Here is a 27,651-nt window from a genome sequence, read left to right as displayed (position 1 = left end):
TAATATTCTTAATTTTTAAAATATTTAAATAAATTTTTAGACTATATGGTTGGTTGGATAAAAAATAAATATAAATTTTTGTGCCATCTGGAGTTTATATACACATACAGATGTTTCCAGTCACCAGGCTAGATTATCTTAATGCTGTGAATTGTTAAGGTGTCTTGATCTTCGATAAATAGTGAGTTACTAATTGGCTTCAGTAGCCTTACAGTATCTATCAAGTGATGTCATTGAACTGGTTATGGCAGTGGAAAATTTAAATTAGCTATTTCCATTACAGCATGTATGTATGTATGTAAAGTACATGCATATCAGTAATTGCATTCATTAATAATGAGCACTATATTAAGACAAATGAAAGGAAAAAATGTTTGTTCCCTAGTCTAATAAAACTTTCGTTATATAAGTCAAAATCCAAATTGAATATATGTACTTATTTGTTTTTAGTATTGAGTTGGTAGATAAATTTTGTATCATACAGGTATGCAACTCCAACTATGCAAATGGTTTATTTTCAACTGCTGTGATAAAGGGTCGTATTTATATGGAATGAAAGTACATTCCTGACTGTGTGCCTTATCAAGTAAATGATAATTGTAAGTAAGTGATATTTTCTTTACTAAAATGATTATTGCTCACTGATACTTGTGTTGTTATGGACCTATGGAATACTGTTACAGATCTATCATTATACAGCATGCTCAAGAACAATTAAGAAACACTGTGTTATAGTAAGATAGTAATAGATTTGGCTCATTATAGTTTCATAATCTGATTTACTTTAGTTAATGGACAAAAGTGGACACAAACTGAAATTAAGTTCGAAGATGCTGAAATTACTGAGGGCTGGAATATAATGCTCCTTTAATTAGTTAAGAATAATAATGGTAATTTTCTTGATAGTTCTTGTGGTTGAACTGATGTGTATGAGCATAGCAGAGGATCTAAGGGTTCTTGAGGTAGTTACAAATAATGGTAGTTATTTATTTACTATGCTAATTGTATTTTTATATTTCAGTCTGACAAGTTTATCAGTATTCTAATATTGACACCTTCTAATAAGGGATCCAGAAGCATGGCAATTGCTATTGGGTGTATGATATTCAGAACTTCATGCATTGTGTGTGACAGCTGTGCAGTGGGTATTTGATATCTAAATAATTCAAATTCTGGGATATTAACGACTGTTTCTCATATCATGAATATGCTATGCATTGCTATCACTTTCAGTTTGTGTGGTAACTTTGTAGATTTCCTGGTTGTGTACATCAGTAACATAAGTGATATTTCCTGTAGCCCTGGAAGATCTATAAAATTATGATCGGCATCTGGATCCCTATTATGTTAGTGGCTAAGTTATTTTGTTTTGTCTTCCTGAAGGCAAAATTGTTGTTCCTTTAAACATTTCAATATATTTTACTGTTGGCTGGAAAGCATAAATGTTGCAATAAGAGAATTCAACAGAATTAAGTTTCATTTGCTAATTTTATACAGATTATAAAATAATTCTGACTTTTTTAAACATGAATTTTATGAGTCATGTTTAGTACTTAATTTATGTTGAAGACTAAACAAACTACAGAATTAAGTGTATATAAAGTTATTAATTGAGGACAATTATTATTTCATCACACTCTTATGTAAGTAATTTTTAGGGAATTTCATTGGCTTACTAGTTCCACTGAGTTTATGGATTAGTTACAGTTAGTTTTGTGTGAGAAGTGATGTTTTTGTTGTACTTAATATCAGTGAAGAATGGTACAAATGACAGGTTATAAATATTAATAGGGAAGAGTGTGCCTTTACATAGAAATGTTTTTCCCCCCCTTTTATATTACTGTTTGTGTTTGTCTGTAGGTGCATTTATAGTATGGAAAGAATGGAGGTGGTACACTGTTTGTGAGTATATAATCTGATGTGGTGTAATGTATTTTTGTTAGGACATTGTTCACAAGTAAATCATAACAACTGTTCCAAAAAACATGTTCATGTCTTAATTTGTTGGTCCTATCACTCTTTACGCTCTTATTTTTCTTTTGAGAGCTTGAACAACTTTGAAGTTGGAAACCTCGCACTTGCTAACTATTCAGACATGTTCAGAACCATTACAATGTCTTCTGCTTGACGGTATACTGTAAAGGGAGGATCCTCAAGACTGAACTCAAAAGACAAGAGTTTTAAGATTGCCTATACTAAGCTATTGTGCAATGCATAGAATTTAAAAACTTAGAAGAAACAGAAGCAGGACTTCAAAATTCCAGATTTGCTGTCTATTTTGTGGTCTTGTGCATTATGATATAAATAGGTGAATGTCAGTTACATCAAGAATATGGAGGCAGCATGTTTCTCCAAAACATTTGTGACCACCTGCAAAAAAAGGTATTTTAACAAATTAAATCAATGATAACCGAAGAAAGGTTATTTAGGAGAGATTATAAGGATATAATGTTGAACCATGACGTTAAGGAATTTTATGGTTTATAATGTTCATATTAATTAACACCACTGTAGGGATAACATTTAAAAATCATATCATCATGTCTGGGTTCGGTTCATATATGATTTAATGACGCTGTATCAGTTGCAGAGGCTGTGTAATTTGAATGAGATGTGAGGGTGTTTTCATGAGTGATGAGCTCTGTAATATTTCATGGTCTGTTTCAAGTTTCTATCACCACGTATCTCCTAAGCATAATTCAGGGTATTTGGTTTGATAACCTCAGTAGTGATCATACAATCATATCTCAGCCTGACATTAGTAAAGTGATGTATGCCTTTTTTTATGTATGTTATCCACACATGCACACACACAAAATGATGACAGGACCTAAAATTATTTGATGTTAAAATGGGAATTGTAGAAATGAGTCCCATCATGGTAGTTGTAGTTGTGATAGTGACTCAGGCAGTAGAAATGATACAGTCAACAAGGAAAGCTCCCAGTCAGGAGTCATCCTCAGTTAAATATACAATATTAATTTGTAGGGCCATTTCTTATCTTCAACAACATAATGTTCAATTTATATATATATATATATATAACATTTTAATTTACTACACAGTATTGTTCCATCACCTTGAATATTTCCCTTGATTACTGCTTCCATAATATTACTTAGAATCTTACAATACTCTCAAATATTGTGTGAAAACAACTGTACATCCTGGTGGAATATAGTTTATTTGTAGCTGAATGTTTTCAAGACTTCTGCATAGATCTCACCAAATAAGTATATGTGTGCATGATTAAATTTGTGGGGGGAGTCTTTAAGGTGCAATTTCAATATGCCCCAAAATATTAAATAGGCAGGAAAAGCAGTTATGTAAAATATCTACCTGATGATGACTGTTATGCCCAAGTAAAATATTTTATTAAAACATCTGAACCTGTAGGTTTTTGAATATATGTTCGGTGTAAATGAGAGAACATTACTTGTTGTGGAAAATGAAATGACAATGTACTTTTAAAACTGGAAGCACTGCTGCTGTTGCCTATATACCAAGAGCTTCAACAGGCAGCATGTCTATCTGTTCCTGCTTTAAAAGACAAAAAACAAACATTTAGGGTGACATAAAGATTCAATTCTTTGAACAAGCTCAGTATATAAAATAAATATGAAGGACAGAGAGAAAAATATTTAGATCAGTAAAACAAGAGAACTCCTTAGATTTTTGTGATTAATTCACTGTAGGACATATAAAAGCAATGGATAAGAAAGGAAACAAGGAATTCTGGAAGGAACTTACAACACAACTATATGTACACATTTTAAAGATAATGTTTCAGTATTCCACATCAAATGACACTAGTTTCATTCTTATTACAGATGTTTTCATGGTCACTATGTTGGTATTACTGATAGAAGTACAAAGCCCCTAAAGGAATTATGTTCATATCAGATTACATCAAGATCCACTGATTGCTTAAAAAGTTGTTTAGAGGAGGGTGCAACATAAAGACACTGATACATAGACATGACATTACTTCATCTGTTTTTACAAAGGAGGATAGGCTAATGATGTGCGCTTTAACAGAGTATGCACGTAAAAGTAAACTCTCTTTCATGTCTAATATAAGTTTTCATAATTATTTGTTTGCATTAAATGAACATGTCTGTGTGTTTCACCTAAGGAACTACTAAACAGATTTTAATGAAATTTGGCGTGGTGTTACACCAAAAGTTGTGGATGATTTTAATATTATTTATTTTTTTATTATGCTGTCAAGTTCAGACTATATAATGTTAAGTGATATAATTAGAGAATAATGATTTGGGAAGGATGTGGAAGTGTAGATGTGGGCCTAATTTGAGGTACTATCATGGCATTTGCCTGGAAGGGCTGAGGAAGTCCATGAAAAGCCCAGTCAGAATATCCAGCCTCTTTGCCAAGATTTCAAATTGGGACTTTTTGAAAATGAAACAGGGGTGCTATCAACTTGAGCATGGCATTCAGTGAATTTTGTTTTGGTTTAACTCTTCAATATAATATTTTGTTTGAAACAGAGCTTATCACCATTTCTCATTTAACTTCCCAGTGGCTACCTAATAAATCTCTTGTTATCCATCACTTGTTCCTTGTATAGTAAAGGAAGGAGATTGCCTTTCATGATCTTTGTGCATAAAAACATTCAACACTCTTCATATTTGTGGGATAAACAATCATCACATAACTGATGTAAATATTTATTCTCCTTGATTATGGTTTTAATGATTATTTCTTTCAATGATTATTACATTTGCATTAAAATTAACTCCACTCTGCTGGTGATTCAGAGCAGTTAACAGCTTAAACCAAATCTGAGCTTAGAAACTAAATATTTCAACTGTCATTTTGGTATTGGCATTTCCTTTATAACAAATATGTAATACACAGAGATATTGGGTTTTCGGACTTTATATATTTATATTTATATGTAATAGTTATTGAAAACCTCATTTGTTGCACCACAAGAAAATGAGATTGGCATTAAGCAGGTTAAGGTTTAAAAAGAATACCCTATAATTTAATCCCTTTACCAGTGTTCACTGTTAAGATCTCGTTTGTAATACTGAATCACACTTTAAATACCCATAGACAGTTTATGAAATAAAATTAAAAATACAATTTATAATCACAGCGAAACTTTCACATAAGATTTCTTTCAGAAGAAATGGATTTCAGCATTAATCTGAGGAAAATCTTAAAATGGATTCAGTTTAACATAGAAATTAACAAGTTTGGATCAGTGAAATATAAAGTCAAATCACAGAAAACCTTAAATGAAAGAACATTAAATTGGAGTTCCTCTGTAGTATATGTTGACCACATTTACTTACCAGCAATTGGTTAACAGGCTTATGATTCACGATGTCTATTTGAAGCCCAGCCATTCTTTCAGATCATATTTTATTTAACATCTTCAGGATCAAAACTCATGATATGGGGATCTATGATATTGATGTTGTTAGTAGACCAAGAAGGCCATGCCATAGCTCAAGCAGTTAGTCGCTGGTTTCCCACCGCAGTGGCCCGGGTTCGATCCCGGGTCTGGTCAAGTGGGATTTGTGGTGGACAAAGTGGTGCTGGGGCAGGTGTTCTCTGAATACTTTGGTTTCCCTTGTCAATCTTAATTCCACCAATTGCTCCACAATCACCTTCACCTATCATCTTGGGCTGGTACAATAGGCCAGAAGTGGCCGCAGTACACAGGACTTAGTCCCACCCGACTAGCAATAAAGAAAAATAAACCAAGAAGGTGGAGGATCATTGGGAGCTGTGGCAAGTGAGATTGGCACTTGAAGCAGATAAGTGTGCAGCCTGGGATGTGATGTTGTTGTGAGGGATGAGAGTTCACAACCATCAAATACATGTAATATCATGAATTACTTGATAACAGTGAGAAAATTTATGATAACAGTGGGCAAAAATAACAGATACTACAATAAGAACAATACTGATAACATGAAAAAAAAATTCCAATGATACATAAAAAAATGTAACAGATAATCAGGGAAGTAAGGTTGTCATTCTGTTTAAGCACCATGCCATGAAGGCTCTGCCTTAGAGGTCCATACATTCTTTTCTTGGTACAAGATGGAGATGATTGGTCAGCTTCCCACTCCCATCACTTTACCCTCAATTGAAACAGCCCATGGTACCCATCAAGTAATCAATCCACACCCTTAAATTTACAGGGCAGAACACATGCTGAAGTAATGATTCATTGATTTGTAATTTATTTGAAGGCATTGTTTGAACTACAGAAGTTATATACATGTCTGAGACACAATAGTTGCACTAAACTAATCACATGATTGCAAACAAGTATTACATAGGTAGACTAACTGGACTGATAAACAAATTCTCTGATTTTACAGAACATGAATATTCATTACTGTATTCAAACAAGCACATCACAATCATATCCTGAGCCAGTTCATATATACCGTACTTAGACTCAAATTTTGGCAAGTACTCGTATTTTCTCAAGCGGTCTTTCTGAAAATCTACACAACAGACAATTTATTTTATTAAGCATATCAGCAGATTCAAATATCTCATCTCTCCATGTGTGGCATTCAGCATGTGTCATTGCTGCCAGCTACTGATAGTTAAAATCAGTTACTGTTCCCAGGTAGAGAACAATATCAAGAGTTTGGACATGTTCAGTCTATACAGATCTTGTTTAGGAATGCTGAGCAGGAAATCATGGCAGTTTTGACATACTTGTGTTGTCTTTGATAAATTCTGTAAATGATCTCAGTCTCAGTGAGAGGCAATTTGTTGATAACTGAAATGTTTTTCAGGGTGGCTTCTCAAGGTAACAATTTGACATCATCTCCAGTACCATTCAGAAGGGTAAGTAGCACAGCTGTTGAAAACAACCATCATAACACTTCTGAAAGGAAGGTCTTTTCAAACATTCATATTGAAACTTGGAAAGAAGACTGCCTATCCTCTAACAGACAATTTCCCTAGTCCATTCAGGCCAGAGGCTGGCAATTATTTTTTGTAAGTGGGCTACAATGAAATATCTGTCATTTAAGTGGAAATTCTGATCAGACCCTATAATGCACACTTTCCTTATAATGTTCCAGTTTATATGGTGAGTCCAGCAAAAAATGGTTGTATTTAGTGATTCATTTCTGCACACAATTTCCACTTGAACAGGTTCCGGTCATGATAAAATTGCCAGATATAAACCTCAAAGTTAAGGTCATGCCATAGCTCAGGCAGTCAGCTACTGGCTTCGCACTGTGGCGACCCAGGTTTGAGCCCAGGTGAGGTCATATGGGATTTGTAGTGGACAAAGTGGCAATGGGGCAGGTTTTATCGGAGAACTTTGATTCTACCTGCCAATTCGCATTCCACCAATTGCTTCAAATCTCACATCTGTGGCATATCTGTAATAGCTATCATGTAAACAATCTTTTATTTAGAATTTGTATACTCTGTTCACGATGTCTCCTAGATCAGATGGTTCATCAGTTGTCACTACAATAACAAAGAGTAAATACATATTTTTTTCCTACTGATGTTCTGCATTGAATTCTACAAAACATTCTGCCTTAGCTACTAAGCTGGTGTTATTGATAATAGCAGTACAAAGGTCATTTGAGATTTCACTTCCCATAAGACCAATATTAAAATTTTGTGATTCAGTGTCATAGGTGAATCTGTATTGAAGTTTTCTGATAGACATCATTCATCTAACCTAATTAACTAACCAACTAACTAACTAACACCATAGAGCTGAGCATAACTGCCAGTTTTGCAGTCACTCAAGAATTTTCTAATATTTTATTTAACCTTAAGAGTTATTATTGTGTTCACAAGAACCCTCTACTCGTTCCTATCCTGAGCCAGATCAATCCAGTCCATACTATTCCATTATATCTCTCCAAGACCCATTTTAATATTATCCACCCACCTTCAGCTTGGTCTACCTAGTGGTCTCTTTCCTTCTGGCTTTCACACCATCCACATTCGGACTACATGCCTGCCCATCTCTGCAGTCACTCAAGAATTTTCTAATATTTTATTGAACCTTAAGAGTTATTATTGTGTTCACAAGAACCCTCTACTCATTCCTATCCTGAGCCAGATCAATCCAGTCCATACTATTCCATTATATCTCTCCAAGACCCATTTTAATATTATCCACCCACCTTCAGCTTGGTCTACCTAGTGGTCTCTTTCCTTCTGGCTTTCACACCATCCACATTCGGACTACATGCCTGCCCATCTCTGCAGTCACTCAAGAATTTTCTAATATTTTATTGAACCTTAAGAGTTATTATTGTGTTCACAAGAACCCTCTACTCATTCCTATCCTGAGCCAGATCAATCCAGTCCATACTATTCCATTATATCTCTCCAAGACCCATTTTAATATTATCCACCCACCTTCAGCTTGGTCTACCTAGTGGTCTCTTTCCTTCTGGCTTTCACACCATCCACATTCGGACTACATGCCTGCCCATCTCTGCAGTCACTCAAGAATTTTCTAATATTTTATTGAACCTTAAGAGTTATTATTGTGTTCACAAGAACCCTCTACTCATTCCTATCCTGAGCCAGATCAATCCAGTCCATACTATTCCATTATATCTCTCCAAGACCCATTTTAATATTATCCACCCACCTTCAGCTTGGTCTACCTAGTGGTCTCTTTCCTTCTGGCTTTCACACCATCCACATTCGGACTACATGCCTGCCCATCTCTGCAGTCACTCAAGAATTTTCTAATATTTTATTGAACCTTAAGAGTTATTATTGTGTTCACAAGAACCCTCTACTCATTCCTATCCTGAGCCAGATCAATCCAGTCCATACTATTCCATTATATCTCTCCAAGACCCATTTTAATATTATCCACCCACCTTCAGCTTGGTCTACCTAGTGGTCTCTTTCCTTCTGGCTTTCACACCATCCACATTCGGACTACATGCCTGCCCATCTCTGCAGTCACTCAAGAATTTTCTAATATTTTATTGAACCTTAAGAGTTATTATTGTGTTCACAAGAACCCTCTACTCGTTCCTATCCTGAGCCAGATCAATCCAGTCCATACTATTCCATTATATCTCTCCAAGACCCATTTTAATATTATCCACCCACCTTCAGCTTGGTCTACCTAGTGGTCTCTTTCCTTCTGGCTTTCACACCATCCACATTCGGACTACATGCCTGCCCATCTCATCCTCCTTGACTTGATCATTCTAATTATACTTGGCAAAGAGTACATTATATGAAGCTCCTCATTATGTAGTTTTCTCCACCTTCCTGTCACCTGATCATCTTCAGTTCAAATATTCTCCTCAGCATCCTGTTCTCAAACACCCTCAGTGTATGTGCCTCTGTTAATGTTAGGGGCCAAGTTTCACACCCACACAGAACAACAGACAATTATAGTTCTGTATATTCTAATTTTTTACATTTTTAGACAGCAGATTAGGAGACATGTTAAGCGGGTCCATTGTCACCACAGCATGGCATGTCCTCAGGTTGCAGATTGAGGAGATGGCCTCCAGATATGCAGGGTGGCTGCGAATACATTGAATAAACAGTTTAAGACAGCTGATAAGGAGTGGTCCTCCAGGTTGTGTGTTGGACATGGGGCTAACAACTCCTCACCATAAAAAATTAGCCTGTTACAAAAGATCACAAGAAGCCTCAGACCTGGACAGATTATTTGGATAAACGACCTTAGCAAAATAAAATGGACAGAGATTTGGTACTTGGAGTGTTTTGAAGTATGTATAGGGCATGTTCACTCAGTACAGTGCCTAAAGAAATATCAAAATATAACTTAGATATAGTGGGAGTACAGGAGGTCAGATGGTACAGAGGTGGCACCAAACCAGCAAGTGAATATATATCTTTCTATGGAAAGAGGAATGAAAATCATGAATTAGGTACAGGTTTTTTCATACATAAGGGAATCATATCAGCAGTTAAGAGGGTAGAATTTGTTGGTGAGAGGATGTCATACATAATACTAAAGAGGTTGAATGAATGAATGTATGAGGGGTAGGCCTTCTTGGCCCTTGCACCGCAACCTACAGTGGTCTATTGTGCTTATACTAAGAGGTTACTGGTGCAATATTATCGTTCTGAATGTTCATACCCCAACAGAGAATAAAATTTATGATATGACGGACACATTCTTCAAAGAACTGGATCATGTATTTGATAAATTTACGAAGTGCCATATGAAAATCTTGTTAGGAGATTTTAATGCTAAAGTAGATAGGGAAGACATTTTCAAACCAACAAATGGGAATGAGAGTTTGCACGAAATTAGTAACAATAATGGAGTTAGAGCAGTAAACGTTGCCACATCCAGAAATCTTATTGTCAAAAATACGCTGTTCCCACATTGTAACATTCATAAATTTAATTGGACATCTCCTGATGGAAAGACGCAAAACCAAATTGACCATAATTTGACAGACAAGGGACAACATTAAAATATATTTGATGTCCAATCGTTGAGGGCGGCAGATTGTGTTACTGACCACTGTCTGGTGGTGACAGAAGTTAGGGAGAAACTGCCACTGAGTAAATGAACAAAGCACATAGGTAATATGGAGAGGTTCAATCTCAAGAAATTAAAAAGGTGGAGGGTAAAGACCAGTATTGTGTTGAAATTTTAAATAGGTTTGCAGCTCTGGAAATCTTAGACACTGAGGTGGATATTAATAGAGCATGGGAAAGGATTAGACAGAATATCAAAATTTCAGCCAAAGATAGGCTAGGTTATTATGAATTTAAGAAGCATAAGTCATGGTTCAATGAAGGATGCTCAGAATTATTAGAAGAAAGGAAATAAGCCAAATTGCAGTGGTTACAGTTTCCAAGCGAAATAAATGGGGATAACCTGAACAGTACTCAGTATAAGACATGAAGCCAACAGGCATTTCAGGAATAAAAAGAGGAAATATCTGAAAGACAAAATGATTGAGCTTGCAACACATAGTAAGAACAAGAATATTAGAGGCCTGTATAGAGACCTGTCTAAGACAAGGAGATACTTTATTGCACTCTTTTTCAACTTTGGTTTAGAATATGCCATTAGAAAGGTCCAGGAAAACCAGGTGGGACTGAAATTAAATGGGACACATCAGCTGCTGGTCTGTGCTGATGATGTGAATATACCGGGTGATAATATAGATACTATAAAGAGAGAAACAACCTTTAATTGATGCTAGTAAGGAGGTTGGTCTAGAAGTAAACACATAGAAAACTAAGTATATGGTGGTGATGGGCTGCAAATGGAGGAATATATATTCTGGGACTGTAAACTGTATATGGACCAAAGGGCAACAATGATGGGCATTTTTCTGAGAACAGCAAAACTGAATACCCAATCAGTTACAGAGCTCTTAAGGCTAGAAGAAGAGAGATCTGTTCAAGGCGTCTGTTACTCCATAAACAAAATTCCTAAATTGATTAAAAAAGAAAAAGAAGTACATGTACAAAATATTAATAGTATATTCTTAGAATTAAGTTCAGAGACATTCAAAAATCGCGGGGTGACCGCTGGGCCAGGATAAGATGTTCATATGAATTTGCTAAAGAAACCAGGATGGGCATTGCCTGGGCTATTTTTGTATATACACACATATTATTTTTCAAAATTAAAAAAAAAAACCTATATATGACCGCCAGGGCGTGAAATTGTTTTACAATCTTAGATATCTTAACTCTTTGACTGGCGCGGGCGTGTTTTAACGCCCGGACGATGCCAGCCGTTCCCTGGCGTTGGCGTGTTTTAACGCTTTGACAATCTCTTCCCTTCTTTGCTCTCTTGGCACTCATCAACCAAAGACATATATATGATAGTTTTTGTGCATGTTTGTAAAGAACCCTTGTAAACTTTGTGGGGGTCTATATTACTGTCAGAACCCTCTGAGAAGGTAAAGGTCAGAAAATATTTCACATTCATTCAGTTTCACCATGGCTTCTTGCAGCAAGTGTCTTCGTGTTCCTACAGACCAGCTGGAAAATGTTGTGAACGAGATTTTTTCTGATGATGATAGTGGCGATGAAATAATAATTCCTGAATTGGATGAAGTTGATAGTGACAATAATACAGTGATAGACAATGATCCACAAGACAGTAATCATGAACATTTACCTACCACGAGTGCGGTGCCTGACACGCCCATCTCATGAACGTACGGAGACATTGTACCCCCAATACTTCCATTTGCTAATAGTTTCGGGATCAAAATTGATATAACACATAAAATGCATCCCTTTTCATGGATTAAATTTTTTTCTGGATGACGACTTGGTAAATCACATCACAACTGAAACCAATCGCTATGCTCACCAGCACTTCAACACACATGAGTTAGCTCCTCACTCTCGAAAACACAATTACAATTATGTCACATCAGATGAAATCTGGACATACTTAGGAATTGTGTTCATGACAGGAATCGACAAACGCCCTGAAATTGAAGAATATTTGTCCACTAGGCCCCTATTTCACACCCATGGTTTGGACAAAACATGTCTTTGCGGTTGAATAGTTTCATTCTATTCAAAAAGAACACAACAAACGAAAAATACAAGAAGAGAGATTACAGATTCAAAGATTTTATATTGGACTGTGTAGAAAAATGACTGAACCAAACAAACAGTGTGGAGAGGGAGAAAAGTCAAGGAATGAAGTGGATGACGAATCTATTGGGTCAGACTAGAGTGCAGTCACGCCTCCGCCCTCGACCTTGAAAAAACCATCAGTGAAAGAGCCAGCAAATCGTCTAGAGGGTGGCTTGAAAATTCACAAAATGGTCCATGTCCTAACAGTAAAAATAAGAAGAATGGTGCCCTGAGAAAGTGTCGCGTGAGTGCTAAGCACAAGGTTAGAAAAGAAACAAGTATCATGTGTGCAGGCTGCGGTGTGGCTCTCTGCAAACTTTCATGTTTCAATGTTTATCACACGAAGAAAAACTAATATTGCATAAAATATTGTATTTTAATTAGTTCCTAAAAATTTCGTTTTTAAAAACCAATTTTTGTTGAAGTTGTTTAGGAAAAAGTAACTACATGCATTTTAGAGACATAAGGTTTAAAGGGCCTGCCAGGAAAGGGGTGGGATTTAAATACCCTTCGCGCCAGTCAAAGAGTTAAATGACAATTCACAGGCTGTTAGAAGTTTCACTCTTATGCCTTACCAATTACCAAAATATTCTACGTATTTTCTCTGTGTATAAAATTTTCGAAGCAGGCTAGCTGCAAGTCTAATTTTTATACAGATGGAAAAGTGAGATTACCTTTTAACGGCATGCTTTAAGATATGCATTAATTTAAACTACCTTAACCTATTATTATATTTGAATATTTCGTACAGAAACAATACATTTGGTTTTCTCACATCCGTACCTGCCAAGAGCATTAAAGTGCACTTCATCTAGCAGGCTGTGAAATAACTGTTCATAAATGCGAATAAGCGAAATGTGTTCGTGGACGATAATGGGCAATCGGCAGTGTGACGTATTTTTGGCTCTGCTGCGTTTCATGTTATAAATACTTCCTTAAGACAAATTGATTTCTAATAGACGCGCACTGAAATATAAGGTATATATATTTGTGGAGGCTCCTGCGCGTTGAATTAGTTTCTATTTGGAGAAAATTGATGATTTAGACCTGCTATGAAGACGTCATTATCATGTTCCCAATGGGCTCGTAAATAGTTACTTTTGGCAATTCTTGAACGAACATCAGAAGTTGGCATTGCTGTTGTATGTGGCGAGAAGGTGGGAGAGAACATTACTGATTATTTAAAAATAAAGGCGTTCGCATCTATATGTGTTACTGTAATAGCAGAAGATGAATAACTGCGATGTAATCACATTGTCTTCGGATGATGAAAACACTTCAATATTTAAGGTAAAATGTAATAATCAAATTTACTGTTTCAAGAAAGACCAGGGTACGCCACCACGTTAATCGTATTCAAAACATTGAACTATTTACGCACTGTTCGAAATTTGAATTTCGGACCATTTTTCTCCTCCCCTCCCATTTACATTGATTGATTGATTTATTTCGTCACTGTAGATCATTGTACATGATATATGACAAGTCAAGTTAATTCTGAATATTAACAATTTGATATATAAGTAGATTAAAATTACAATAGTTACAAAGTTTGCCAATCAGATAATTCGTTTCCGGGTTGTAAATATGCAATTCTAGAAGTAGCCCATCAATTGCATGAATTTTAAATAGAAGCCGTTACAACCCTCAGTAAAATATCCAATTAACCGTTCCAGGTGTTATGTTCCTGTACGCATATTAGAACAGATGTGCACTTACAGGTATTCTGACATGAAGCACACATACCTGGCGTTTAAGTTTCACGGTTACCAGCCCAAAATAAATAAAATTGTGTAAGATAACTGGACACCATGTTTTAAAGCAATGCCCTATCTTTTATTTATATACAAGATACACAGTTGCATCCTCTGGGATGTTTAGAGATTTTACTGAATTTCATAATTCAGCACAAATTCTTATGAATAGTGTACTGTTATACTAGAAAGCAAGAATGTCTAATTACAGTCTGACAAGTTTTACAGATGATACGGTACCAGCTTGGGGGCACACAGCGTAGTTGGTTGAGGCACTATACTACAAGCTGGAAGGTCGCGGGTTCAAGTCCCAATGAGTTCATTGGATTTTTTTCAATTGACCTAATCCTTCCAGCCACACTATGGCCCTGGGGTCGACTCAGCCTCTAACAGAAATGAGTACCAGGAATTAATTAAGTAATTTTCCTGGCAAGTAAAGTGCAGCCGGCGCGTAAGGCTGACAACCTTACTGCCATCTTTGAGCCGATTGTCTAGATAATGTGGGACCCTCGACGTCTCACAACCCTATGGGTCATCATGGCCTGTTACAGGGACAGCTTTACTTTTACTTTATGATACCAGCTTGTATGATGCTAAGTACCTATTGATGATTTTTCAGGATAAGTATCCTTTGAAGCAGGTTACAGAAATGCCACTGCAGTTACAAGTTAAGCCAGAAAAGAGATGGACAGCGGAAGATGATACTTATTGTATTAATGAACCAAATAAGAGGGTAAGCAAAGAATTAAGTGTCAGTTTTGTTGTTCAAGTTGGTGTGATTAACCTGTGGAAGCCCAGTTGTATGATAAATTAATTTTTATTTGTGAAGTTCTTGAAAATCAAGGCATGATTCTCACTAGAAGGAACCACTTAGGAGGCTATTAATAAAAATTGATTGAACTATGTCAGGATTGAGTGCAGTACCTGTGTTTTATGAATATGGTGCTGAATAATTGTGTTTCACAAAATTGGAGGAATATCGTGATCAGTTTAATAATTATGAGCTCCTGAGGAAAGACCCTATAATATGGAGTTAATATTGGTTAGCTAAAATGAGGTATTTGAAACAGCAGATTAGAAGTTTCAACAGTTTTAGATTTTGTATATTGTTTAGAAAAGATTGGAACATACTGAAGACTGAGCTCTGCTGGCGTCAAGAAAAATAAATTTTGTCTGTTTGGTAATGCTAATGATGATGGTGGTGATGATTTAAAACATAATCTCATTAGAATATATTTAGTAATAAGATATTTGAAGTATGGTTTTGTTTTCTGCTACATATAAGATGGTGGAAGACTTAATGCTAGGAAGGCTAAGGAGCATGAAGGTGAAAATGACAGTGACAGTGATGACAGTGATCATGAAGACAGTGGCAGTAGCGATGGTTTTGGTGGTGATGATGAAATATATGGAAAGGATTTATCATGATCCATGGGTGTTTTCACTTTTTTGGGCTGTCATTTCACAAAGCCATTTCTACTCTTTTGTCATTCCACTGTTCTTCCCCTGTCTCCTTCTCTCTCCTTTTACAACAACTTGCCACTTCATTTTTAGTACCACAATAAGTCATATTATGTAATATATTTTTTTTTTTTAATTTTTCCATACAACTGTCGTGTCCTATTTGATGCATAACACAAGTTCTGAGTCTCTAGCACAGTTATGTAAATTCAGTAATAATAAAATATTCTTTTTAAGTATGTTGATGAGCAATCCCAACTGCATGGAGCAGTCGTTCATGGGAAACCAACAGTCACTCATCTAGTCAAGCAAACTGCATCTGTGGCCTAGTAGTCAGAATTCCTGGGTACAGATCCAGAGGTCCCGGGTTCGATTCCCGGCGTTACCAGATTTTCTGTGTAGTAGCGGGTCTGGAACAGGGTCCACTCAACCTCGTGAGGTTAATTGAGCTACTTGAATGGAAAAGTAGCGGTTCCAGACTAGAAAACAGAGATTAACAGCCATGGGAATCCGTTACGCTGATCACGCCACAGCGTCTGTCCACAAAAGTTGGCACTAACTTTGCCGACAAGCAGCAGTCGGTATAGTTCTCTTGCAGACTAAAGGCCACAGAGTCTATTCAAGAAATATCCTGTATTTTGTGAAATCTGAAGGCTGGTTACAATATTTGCAAGTTAAGATTAATGCAATTCATATCATCACGCCCTGTTACTATATGATGCATTTTAAAATTTTCCTTCCTTCTATGCCTAGACTCTCCAAGAGATTTCTTACCTTAAGATTTAATGACAAAAATTTAATGTAGGATTTGAGGTTATGTTTTCTGGGATATATTGCCATATATTCCATTGGAAGCCATCTGGTGTTTTTGGGAATCTTATTACCTACATCACCACGGTTGAAGAGTAAGCAACGTGAGGAACTACCATGAGGCAAGCAGCTTTTGCCTGCTTCGTGCTGGTTTCTTGTCATGCATACTCTTCAGCCCTAAAGATGAAGGTGACATGTTCATCCAAAACATCAGTTGACTTTCAGTGACTACATGGCGTTGTATCCCAGAAAACAGAATTCTTCCAAATTTTATATGTAGTTTTTGTCATCTCTTTCATGTGGGGCATGTTTCCTGGCTGTATCATGCTTGATTGATCACTCTAGCATTATTTGTTGAAGAATATTCCTCATAATGATGCAGTTTTCTTCACCCTAAATTGTGCATTCTGTTAGTAAGGTATATGTATGGGTAATGTGTTAAAACTTGGGAAAGGATTATATTGTAGTTCATATGTGTTTAGTTCAGTGTAATTTTCAATTACCTCACATATTTTTAAAATGTTGTTTTTTTCAGATTCAGCCTTTATGTATAGCCAGAGAACATAAGGTGGAAAAGGAAGATAAATTCAAATTCTTTACACAAAACCTTAAACTTATGCCAAATAAGAATGAAGAACACAGAAGTCAAATTATATTTGACGAGGTGATTTTACACTAATTTTGAAACATTTTGAATCTATTCATATACATTTAATATTTATGCATAAGGAACCTATTACCTATACCATCTATGATATCTGAATGTTTATACAATTGAACTGTGAAAGAGCTAGTCTCAATCACTGGACCAGTGATTGAGATTAGCTCTTTCTAATTGGACCAACTGAGTAGGTTTATCCTTCCCTACCCACCTGAAGACAGAGACAGATCCAGTCTTCGAAATGTCGTGGTCTTTTGTCTTTTACATACCAGACAATGGATGAAGTCCAAAAGAAGTACAGTGTACACCATCGTCAGAATCCTTTCAAGTCTATCCATAATTTGTATTCTTCACCCAGTATTATTGGTGATTAATTCAAGGAGGGCGATATTGTATAGACATATCACGTATATCACATATGAGGATGATAAGAAATGAATACAAAATTTTGTTTGGAAAGCATGGGGGAGGAGAATACTTAAGCATAGATGGCATCTATATAAAAATGGCGACTGGATTCAAGTGCCTAATGGTGGGATCCAGTAGGCTCTCGTGAGCACAATAATGAATCCTTGCATTTGATGAAAAGTGTAAATTCCTTGGCCCTCTGGATGACTATCAACTTTTGAAGAAGTTTATGTCTTGTGCTGCACTTAGTTAATTCATTAGTGTTCTCTAGATTTATGCCTAGTTCTGACTTTTGTATGTTTTAAGGAGAATAAAAGAAGCTGATAGGATAAGATTGTTTGAAGTGGAGAAGTGATAAAGTATTTCAACAGATTACTTGAAGTGAGGAATGTGATAAAATATCTCAAGATTACATTCAAGGATATCTGGCCCATAGAAGAATGTGGCAGTGACTAAGTTGTATACAGCTGTGGCCTAAAATAAGATTTGTTTAAAATGTGTGGGAGAAAATAACGGTTAGATTGATGTTTGCAAATATTGATGTTATAAATAATAATGAAGTGTGAACATTTGTGCATACACACACATCCCTATAGAATTGTTTGTATTCATAGTTGTATGTCATATTTGGTAAAATTGACCACTCATCTTCATCAGTATCAGGTTAAGAAATTTTGGAGCTATACTTTCACCCTCCCCTATATCTTCATGTTGTGGTAAGGTAAAAAGGTAAAGTTATCCCTGTAACAGACCATAGAGGTCCATACGGTTGTGAGATGTCGAGGCTCCCACATTTTCTCTAGACAGTTGGCTCACGGATGGCGCTAAGATTGTCAGTCTTAAGCACCGGCCACCCTTATCCCCCCCCCGGAAGATTCCTGGTACTCATTTGTGTTAGAGGCTGAGTTGACCACAGTGCAGCTGGAAGGATTAGGTAAATTGAAAAATCCACGTCATCAGGACTCAAACCCGTGACCTACCAGCTTGTAGCATAGTGCCTTAACCAACTACGCTACTGCGTGACCCCATCTTCATGTTTTAATTCTTTATTAAGCTCAGGAATGATGTTACATTCCTTATTATCGCAGTTTTTTGAAGTTATTAAATTGTTGAAAGAAAATTTACGAGTACAATGGGCTCATCCTCATTGTTGAAAAGATAAAACTTTTAGTTTCCAGTGCTGTTTGACTGACCAAATATTATTTTTAGAAATGTTCTGTATGTAAGGTATGAGTAATATAAAGATATGGTTTTCTGGAATGTGTTGCCATGTAGTTTGTTCCTGTGTATCAGATTACACAGAAGATCGTAATCCTTATATTATTCACTTTTGTGAGATTGTAAGAGTGTCACCTGAATAATATAATATAAAATTCCTAATCAGAGTTTTGTTGCAGTTCCTGAAACTTTGTCGGCAGAATAATGAAAGCCCTGAAATGGAAAAAATTCTCCATAAAGCACATAGTTATTACATTAAGGCTAAGCCCGATTATACCTCATCACAAGAATTCGAGAACTTAGTGAGATGTAAGATGAGTGATATAAAGAAAAGACCTTGTAGTATATATGTATATATAAAGGACGTTGTTGATGAAATTAAAGTTCGAAGATTGAAGAACTGTGAAGCACCTAGTAAAAGACAGAAAACTTGCAATGGATCATTTCATGTTCCTAATAATTCAGATGTGGTAGAACCAGGGTGTAGTCATGCAGAAGAAGAGGATGAAGATAAAGCACGAAAGGATGAAATTTCTGCGCTAGTGAATGCTGCAGAATCGAGATATAAAGCCAGAAGGATTAAGAAACTCTCGAAAGCAATGGAGGTAAGTCATTGTGTGTACTGGTGGATAATGAATAACTTCAATAGTTGATTCGTTGTATATGTGTGTAGTTTCTTGCCAGCCGCAGGTGTTATGTAATGTGTAACGTAGCTCCACTTGGTATAGCCATAGTTAGCAAGGGCAAAGGTCTTGAGAGCTTGGGGGAATGATGATTTAAGCTGTATGCTGCCGAGCTCATCATGTTATCGGTACTTGAAAAATGGTGTCATTGCTGCTCCTATAGGTTTATTGACATGGCTTTAGAAACATGTTTCCCAAACTAAATTCCTGAATGAATTTGAACTTCCTGGGTGTATACTTCCACCTGTCATGAAAGTGTTGAGGTCAAACCTCCCTGCTGGTTGTATATGCTGTAAGTAGAAGAATTTATAAATTGTTATATCCAGCTGTGGTGTTATCCTGCTTTGTCACCTGATGTTGGCTACCATAGGAATAGTAATAATGACACTCCTTAGTATTACCAAACCATCTTCATAATACAACATATTCATATTCATATTTATTTGCATTCATACTGTTACAACTGCAACACTTGAACAAGTCAACTCACTAAGTACATCATTGTTAAAAGCTCTATAATCCTAGAATGTATTAGACTAAAAATAAAACTGTACTTGCCTTACAACATCACTAAGAATTTTAAAAATATAACAATAACTACTACAATTCCCTTTTCTTCTATGCTTCCTCATGTCCCTGTTGAAGAAACTCATTCAGTGTATAGAAAGGATGATCAAATAAAAATAATTTTAATTTATGTTTAAATTCATTACATCCCTTTGACTTTTTAACTTCCAAAGGAAGTATATTATATAATTTAATGCCCACATTAATAACAGTTTTCTTAAAAACTGATGTGTTACATTGTTGTACATGAAGATCACCTTTCCTCGTAGTATTATACTCGTATAAATCAGTATTTCTCGTAGTGTATATATTATATCTCTTAAAATAGCACAACACCTCCAAGCTGTAATATGTGTAAATTGGATTTCTACTGAATTTCTTTTAATTTTCATATTTATGGAAAATTAAAAAGTCAGCTTGGGTGTATGACTGGGCACTGATTACTAAGCAGTGGCAGGATTAAATTGTGCTAAATATCTCATAGTATAAACTTTGAGGCTAAATGTGTGTATATTATACTTAAAATACATGCTTATGTAAATGTATAAAGTGCTATACATGACATGGTACTATAGTTGAGTTGACAGTTGACAAGAGTTCAGTTGTGGGATATTTGCCAGACAGTAACATGAGCACCAACCTGAACCAGCCTGTGGCATCTCTATAGGAGTTACCGGAAAGGCAATCAGGGACTGGACAAATATGAAGCACAAGAAATACTGGAGATCCTTGACTGGACTCAGGCAAGCAAAGGGACTCATACTAGGACCCTCTGCTAAAAGAGCGAAGGAACTGTTGAAGTTAAACAGGAAGCAGCTACGATGGGTGGTGGGACTACTTACAGGACACTGTCACCTTAAAGGACACCTCTTCAAACTGGGGCTAAGTAATATTCCCACTTGCAAGAGGTGTCAAGAAGGAAATGAAACAGCCACACATATCCTGTGTGAATGTGAGGCCTTAGCTTATTTAAGATTACGTCACTTGGGTCAGTACTTTATGGAACCAAGTGACTATTTTGACGCCCCCACATACAACATTCTGCGCTTCATTTAAAGCGCAGGATTGCTGAGGGGTTAATCAAAAGGAGAAGCACAATAGATCACTGTAGGTTGCAGTTCAAGGGCCAAGAAGGCCCACCCCTTAAATATTCATTCATTCAACATGAGCACCAGAAGCTGAAGAATCTCCTTTGTCAGAAGCCATTGGTAGGGAGCAGCTGTTGAAGATACAGCAGGCTGAAAAAAGGCTTAGCAGATGCTGTGGTGATTTGTAAAGAGTGGAGGTTAGCGATAACGCTGTAATTACTTGTAGTTCCGAGTGATATATACGAGTGGTCAGTATGTCCGTTCACCAGTCCATAACCTGTCTATAGTCACACCCCTAAAACATGACAATATTATAAGGAGTGATGGTCAAAGAGACGAAGTTTACAATCTTGGATTCCCAGTGATCCTACATAATCAAGAGGCAGGTTGGGGGATGGTATCCCATGACATTGTAATTGATGAACAGTATAGAATCTTTCAACTATGAATACTAAAAACTGTGGTTGACAAGGGACTCTTGTACAGACAGTTTATAAATAGATTGATTCACCAATGAAGAGTACAGTTTTTGGGTTGTAATGCCATTTTAGCTTAGCGTGCCACCTGCTTCATGTTTCTTGCTTGGCTTACTTTTTGGCCCTGAAGATGGAGACAATATGTTCCTCTGAAACATCAGGCTCTCTTTGAACTACATGGCTTTGAAACCATACTCTTCATAGTCACTGCAAGGAGAATTTCAAATCCAGCACTGCTAGTGTATGGAAATATCTCAAGTGTCTTAGCCATACTTTCAGTTTGTTTACCCTGGAATGATAAAACTCTTCCCATCTCATGGAACATATTATATTTAAAGAAAAGAGTTTGTAAACTTACATTATTAGGGGAATCTTTCATTTCTTTTATCCTCAGTATAGTGCCAACCAAAATCATGTTCCATGCTTAGCAGCTGTTCACATTCATTGATCTAGAGTGTAAACAGAATGAGTAGTTCCATCAGATATACTTGAAAGGAGTTAGCAGTTGTGTCTGCTACAGCTGAGGGGGTTGAACACTGGTTTCTAATAACTGAAACTCAAGTTCAATCGTGGCAATATCTGTTGAGAGTTGTTGTGGGCAGAGTGACTGTGGGCAGCTTTCTAAGTATACAGATTTTCCCCTTCATTCAGTACTAACTTCGCTGACAAGTGGTGGTCGCTTGGTCTTTTGGTATAATTTGCTTGCAGACTAAAACCATGGACAAAGTTAATAGAGAGTCCATCGAGTGTAACAATTTGTAGGTCACTTTTTATTATTATTTCTGCCTTACATGTTTCGGTTTGACACAACCATCATCAGAGGCACTTGCTATAATTATGGAAACACTGTCGCTGTTTTTTGATGTTCACAATTATGTTTGTCGTGTGGATGCTGCTACGATATGTTGACGTGTAAAAGCACAAAACATGCTAAGATAGTTGAGTACACTCTCAAGTTCTCACTTTTCATCCGAACCTATTTTTTTTAAGTTAAAACGCTAAAATGTTAAAATATTTGATATAAAATGCTGAACTCCTCCTTGTTAATTCATCCCGAAGATGGGAGACGTCAGCTTGAGGTTGTATGGCTTATGGTTTGATATGTTCCTGTGTGCTGTGTACGGACTCTATTAACTTTGTGATTGATAGTGTAACGGACTAAAATGAAACAATTCAATTTAAAACCATGGAGTTTGTTTTGTTTGTTCATTTCACTAATTCTCATACGAGTCTGTTGCATGTTGTGCAGTATCTTAGAGTGGAGTGTTGAAACAGTTGGACATTTAAATTAGCTTATGTTCCTAAGGATTTTTAATAAAAAATTTGTGTATTTTATTCTTCAGAAATATAATGTTTATTGTTTAAGAAAGGGAAACTTGTTAAGTCAATTTTTGCTGTAATTTAAGGACTGGCAGAAAGTTAAGTGAAGAAGAGACCATGTGCTGGATGTCTATGCACAACATTCATCTTGAAAACATTTCCTGTACAATGACAATATAGAAAATTCAGTTTCCATTGCCAATTGGTAGAATGCTGTTAATTTTGTTATGCTATATGCCTTTCCTTGTGTAAGACATGAAGTGAGGTTTGAAACGGTTTCATAATCCTGGAACGCAAGTATACGCTGTGAAATTCTTCCAGCATAATCAGGTGCAAAAGTTCTGGAACTGAGATGATATCATTCTGTCTCAGATAATCGTATAGTACTGCAGAGATGTGATTCTCCCAACAGTTGCAATAATTCGACCAGAGCTGGCATCTTGCAACTTCATGTGCAACACGATTTTTATCCCACACACAAAGCCCACATCATAAAGGAAGGGGCTAAGAACTCTTATACGTATTTCCTATAAATTCTCCCTTGAGAATTATGGCAATTTAAATACTAATATGTTGAATGAGATATTGTTTTGAAGTACAGCAAGTTTTCTAAACAGCACAGTCAAAAGTCATTGTGTGTCAGCCTGATCTGTTAGGAAGAGCCTGCAACTCTTCCACCAGAGCCAGTGCTCAAAAACAGACTCACTGTGCATTGGAAACTGCAATCTTCTATTGAATAAAGTGTGCCCCTCAATATTTTCTTGTTCACTGCTCCAAAAACTAGAGCTTGTGTTAGATGAATTGCTATTTGGATTCTGAACAGAAAGATGTAAATCATGTGCAGTAATAACATACTAATTTGGAATGCACCTCAAACTCATGACTACATTTCTTGTAAATTTAACATGCAGTGACATTATATGCTAAATAAGTTTCTGTTGTTTATTAATACATTTGTGCATAAATTATTGTATTTTTTCCCCCTGTAGCAATTGCAAAACCGTATTGCAAAGCTGGAGGAAAAGGAGGTTGTTTTTGATGAAGATAATGATTCTGCATACATCAGACTTGAGAGGTATTGTCTACAGCTATCATCATATAAAAAGGATGGATGACAGGGGGGAGCTCTCTCCAGAAGCTATTTTTCACTAATTACTTACTGGTTCTCATTATGCACACTTTTCTCACAGAATCTCAGGGGATATCATTGGCTTACAGGAATGTTATTGTGTAAATGATATTGCACCCTTAAATGCATGTTGATATGACAGTCTTAGAGCATGTTTCCTAGATGGTTGTTATTCAAAGTTCAAGCCATGCTTGCAAACCGTACTAACTGTAATGCAAATTATTTAGTTCATAATGCCATTTTTGATTTCCCATAATTTTTTTTAATAAGTGAAGTGTGAAATGTAAGTGGATGAAGTATTGTGGTGATGGTAGCAAAGTCTGAAGTTTCTTTATACCAGGTTCATTCACCACAGTTATTGATCTAAGACAGTTCTAGTGCCTCTGGATTTAGTTATTCACAAACTCTGAGAACCACAGCGTCTGTTTTAAAATGTGATGTTTTCACCCCCACTGAGCTCAGAAAGGAAGGCTTCAACAGTTTAACCTTTCCATTGATATGTCGTACTGTAATAGTATCCCTTCTGCATATTTCCAAGTGCTGCTATTGTAATGTTGACACATGCGGTTTCTGTCAGCTGATAAAAGCTTCGTTATTTAACAGTTTTAGAGACAGTGCGGTGTTAACAGGTAAATTTACATGCAGTGTCAACTGTAGAAGAAATGAAGCTTGGGAATCTGCTAGCTATTGATTTACAGACAATAACTAGATAAAACTTTATTATTTATATTTGTCTTCAGCGTGTTGTCCTCTCTCAAAGAAAAAATATCTGCCAGATGTTTTATAATGCAGAGCAATATGTTCAGTAATAATGTCATGTGTATATAACTGTAGATAGAGTTTTTGGATTGGGAATTGGATTTATTGGACTCTTACAGCTTGTAACTATAAGTAAGGATTATGCTGTCACTCTTCTGCACACTTCACAAATCACAACAGGACATTCTAGGTTCCTGAACTGTCCTTGGTCTCAGCTACTAACTCACTCACTCACTAACAAATGTCTCGGCATGGACTGCACAGAAAACACTGTTCCTCTGTTGCAGTGCAATTGTTGCCACAAAAACATTGTTTTCAGAAACATTATCTGATAGCAACTGTTGTATGGTTGCTTATTGTGCGATTGTTGCTTAGCAATGGGTCTACATGCCACAATAATTTTTCCATTTTATTTTCTTATTTGTTAGATATACACCATTTCAAAAAAATCTTTTATGTAAACTTGTAGATGAGAATGAGATCTATAGTTTGTATAGTATACAAATTTTGTAACCTTCAGCTGCTTTCAGAAAAAATTAGTAGAGCTGGATTGGAGTTTCATGTAAAATTGGGCTATATTGAATTGATGCAGACCAATTAATTCGCTAGTGGGGTGTGGAGTCCAGCTGTGTCCACTCGGCCTCTCGGCTACTGAATGGCCTATTGTACCTGCCCCGGGTGATTATGATGATGAAGAATTTGGTGGAATGAAGACTGGCAGGGGAAATCGAAGTACTCGGTGAAAACCCACCCCAGCGCCACTTTGTCCACCACAAATCCCACTTGACCGAACCCGGGCTGCCACAGTGGGGAGCCAGCAACTAACCACTTGAGCTATAGCACGGCCTGCGATGCAGACCAAAATAAAATTTGCTTCACAGTGATGTAGGCTCTCAGATTTTACCCAAATGCATGGAATAGCCTAGTCTTCTTCCATAATTGTTATCATTTTCAGTGATATTAGACCTGTTCTAGGTGAGATTTGGTGATATTAATACAGCTCAAAATTTGACTAACAATTTATCATTTACTGTTCAACAGGTACAAAGCTAGAATCTGTAAAGTATACCAGAAGTTGTGTGAGTTGACAGGAGATTCATATGGAGATAAAGTGACTCATAGAAGAATTGCGTTTTCAGGTAAATTAAAAGCTGATCAGAACTAGATATTCCAAACAGCAACTGAAACCTGCCTGAATTTCATGTTACATCTGATTAATAAAGAGCATATTTGTTCAGAATTATTGGGTTTTTGGACTTCACCCATCATCTGGCATTCCAAAAAACTATAGAGTACACATTGTTTCAGAAAGTGGATCTGATTCTGTCTTCAGGCGAGGGATGAAACACTACTCTCTTGGGTACCTTAGGAAGCGCTAACCCCAGTCTCTGAAACATTGTGTTCTGTAGTTTGTAGAATATTGAACGATGGACAGAGTCAGAAATCCAGGTAATTCCTAATGTTATGTGTCATTGTCAGAACCCTTTAGAATCTGCTGGCATATTTGTTCTTTAACATGTATCTATCATGTCGTATGTCATTCTTCCTGTTTAAGCTTACAGACAGTACTCGAAATAAAACAGTAAGTCACCATGTTTCGGGAGCGGTTAAACTGTTATATTGAGTGGTTCATCTAATCTTATAGTATGTCTAGGTTATTTAATATTGTAACGTCTTTGTTACTGAAGACGCCGTTCAAATTGTTAATTGGTTTATTTAAGAACCTACAAGTATCGGCTACAATTAATTATAACACTGTTGCGGGGCTTCACACTTTATAACCCTATTTGTAATCATCTGTTCACTCTGCAGGGTTTCACACTTTATAACCCTATTCGTAATAATCTCTTCACTCTATCACGAATCACTTGTTACAACCGAAATCGGTGACTACTAGAATTCAACTCACTCCTTACTGCTCACTGCTGGCTAGATTTCAACTCAACTCGTAGGCTGCTGCCTTGAGAACTGTCTTCGGTGGCTGTGTAGTTCCCTTATAAACCCTCAGCCGGACAACGGGAAAACAGTTACGTAATAGGCACCACTGTTGTCTGACGCCATGTTTGCCGATAGCCTAGCAACGCTGTTGGGAGTTGTTTATGGCTACGTAGCAACTGTGGCATCCCGTGTTACGTCACCGCTGTTTACTCGCTTTGCTTAGCAACCGGTGTTTACTCGCTTTGCATAGAGACCAGCGTGCTGGGAATCGGCTCCCTTCAGCTCCGCTCGGCATGTCATGGCTGGCGGGGAGGGAGGGGCGTCATCCATAGTGCAACACGTCACAATATCATTGTTTCAGTTGCAGATGTTATATATTATTGAACAAGATGAGAAAAAAAATTGGGATACTGTGAAGGTATTGTTCAAGTGTTTGCCTTGAGAAATAGACAAAATGCATGAAAATCCTCAGTCAGGGTAGCAGGTAGCCTAGCTGAGATCCCCGAATCATCAGGGTAGACAATACCTGATCTTGAAGGTGAAGGCAGTGCGTTCCTCTAAAACACTGGTACCCATCTACCAGACTGTGTGGTGTCATAACCTAATAAACTATATGAATGTGAAGAGAGCAGTCTTCTGGGATGTGGTGCCGTGTAGGTATTGTGTTGACCGACGTTCCGGAGGAACATATCGCCTCCATCTTCAGGGTAGAATAATAAAAGGAGAAAAACCGCAAGTGAAAGATTTTCTTCTTTTTTCTTCTACCCTGAAGATGGAGG

General features: G+C 36.7%; 1 protein-coding gene and 1 long non-coding RNA gene across 2 annotated transcripts in view; one reads left to right on the top strand and one right to left on the bottom strand.

Annotated features, from left to right (window-relative positions):
- Positions 1-410: 410 nt before the first annotated feature.
- Positions 411-13,369, bottom strand: LOC111864039. Its single transcript, XR_002842727.2, has 3 exons — positions 13,275-13,369; positions 9,423-9,531; positions 411-2,370 (listed from the first exon to the last, which is right to left on the bottom strand). It is a non-coding gene; the product is annotated as an uncharacterized LOC111864039 (long non-coding RNA).
- A 204-nt stretch (positions 13,370-13,573) lies between these two features.
- LOC111864031 (death domain-associated protein 6) overlaps positions 13,574-27,651 on the top strand; it is a 34,584-nt gene continuing 20,506 nt past the window's right edge. Inside the window, exons 1-6 of the mRNA XM_023850975.2 lie at positions 13,574-13,890; positions 14,974-15,087; positions 17,161-17,289; positions 19,092-19,517; positions 24,036-24,121; positions 25,976-26,073. Coding sequence (XP_023706743.1) covers positions 13,831-13,890; positions 14,974-15,087; positions 17,161-17,289; positions 19,092-19,517; positions 24,036-24,121; positions 25,976-26,073 — 913 coding nt within the window. The 5' untranslated portion in view covers positions 13,574-13,830. The remainder of the gene's footprint in view (positions 13,891-14,973; positions 15,088-17,160; positions 17,290-19,091; positions 19,518-24,035; positions 24,122-25,975; positions 26,074-27,651) is intronic.

The sequence above is a fragment of the Cryptotermes secundus genome, unplaced genomic scaffold, assembly GCF_002891405.2.
Source record: "Cryptotermes secundus unplaced genomic scaffold, Csec_1.0 scaffold303, whole genome shotgun sequence".
NCBI lineage: Eukaryota > Metazoa > Arthropoda > Insecta > Blattodea > Kalotermitidae > Cryptotermes > Cryptotermes secundus.
Note: the sequence above shows the minus strand (reverse complement) of the source record. Positions and strands in the feature narration are given on the sequence as shown.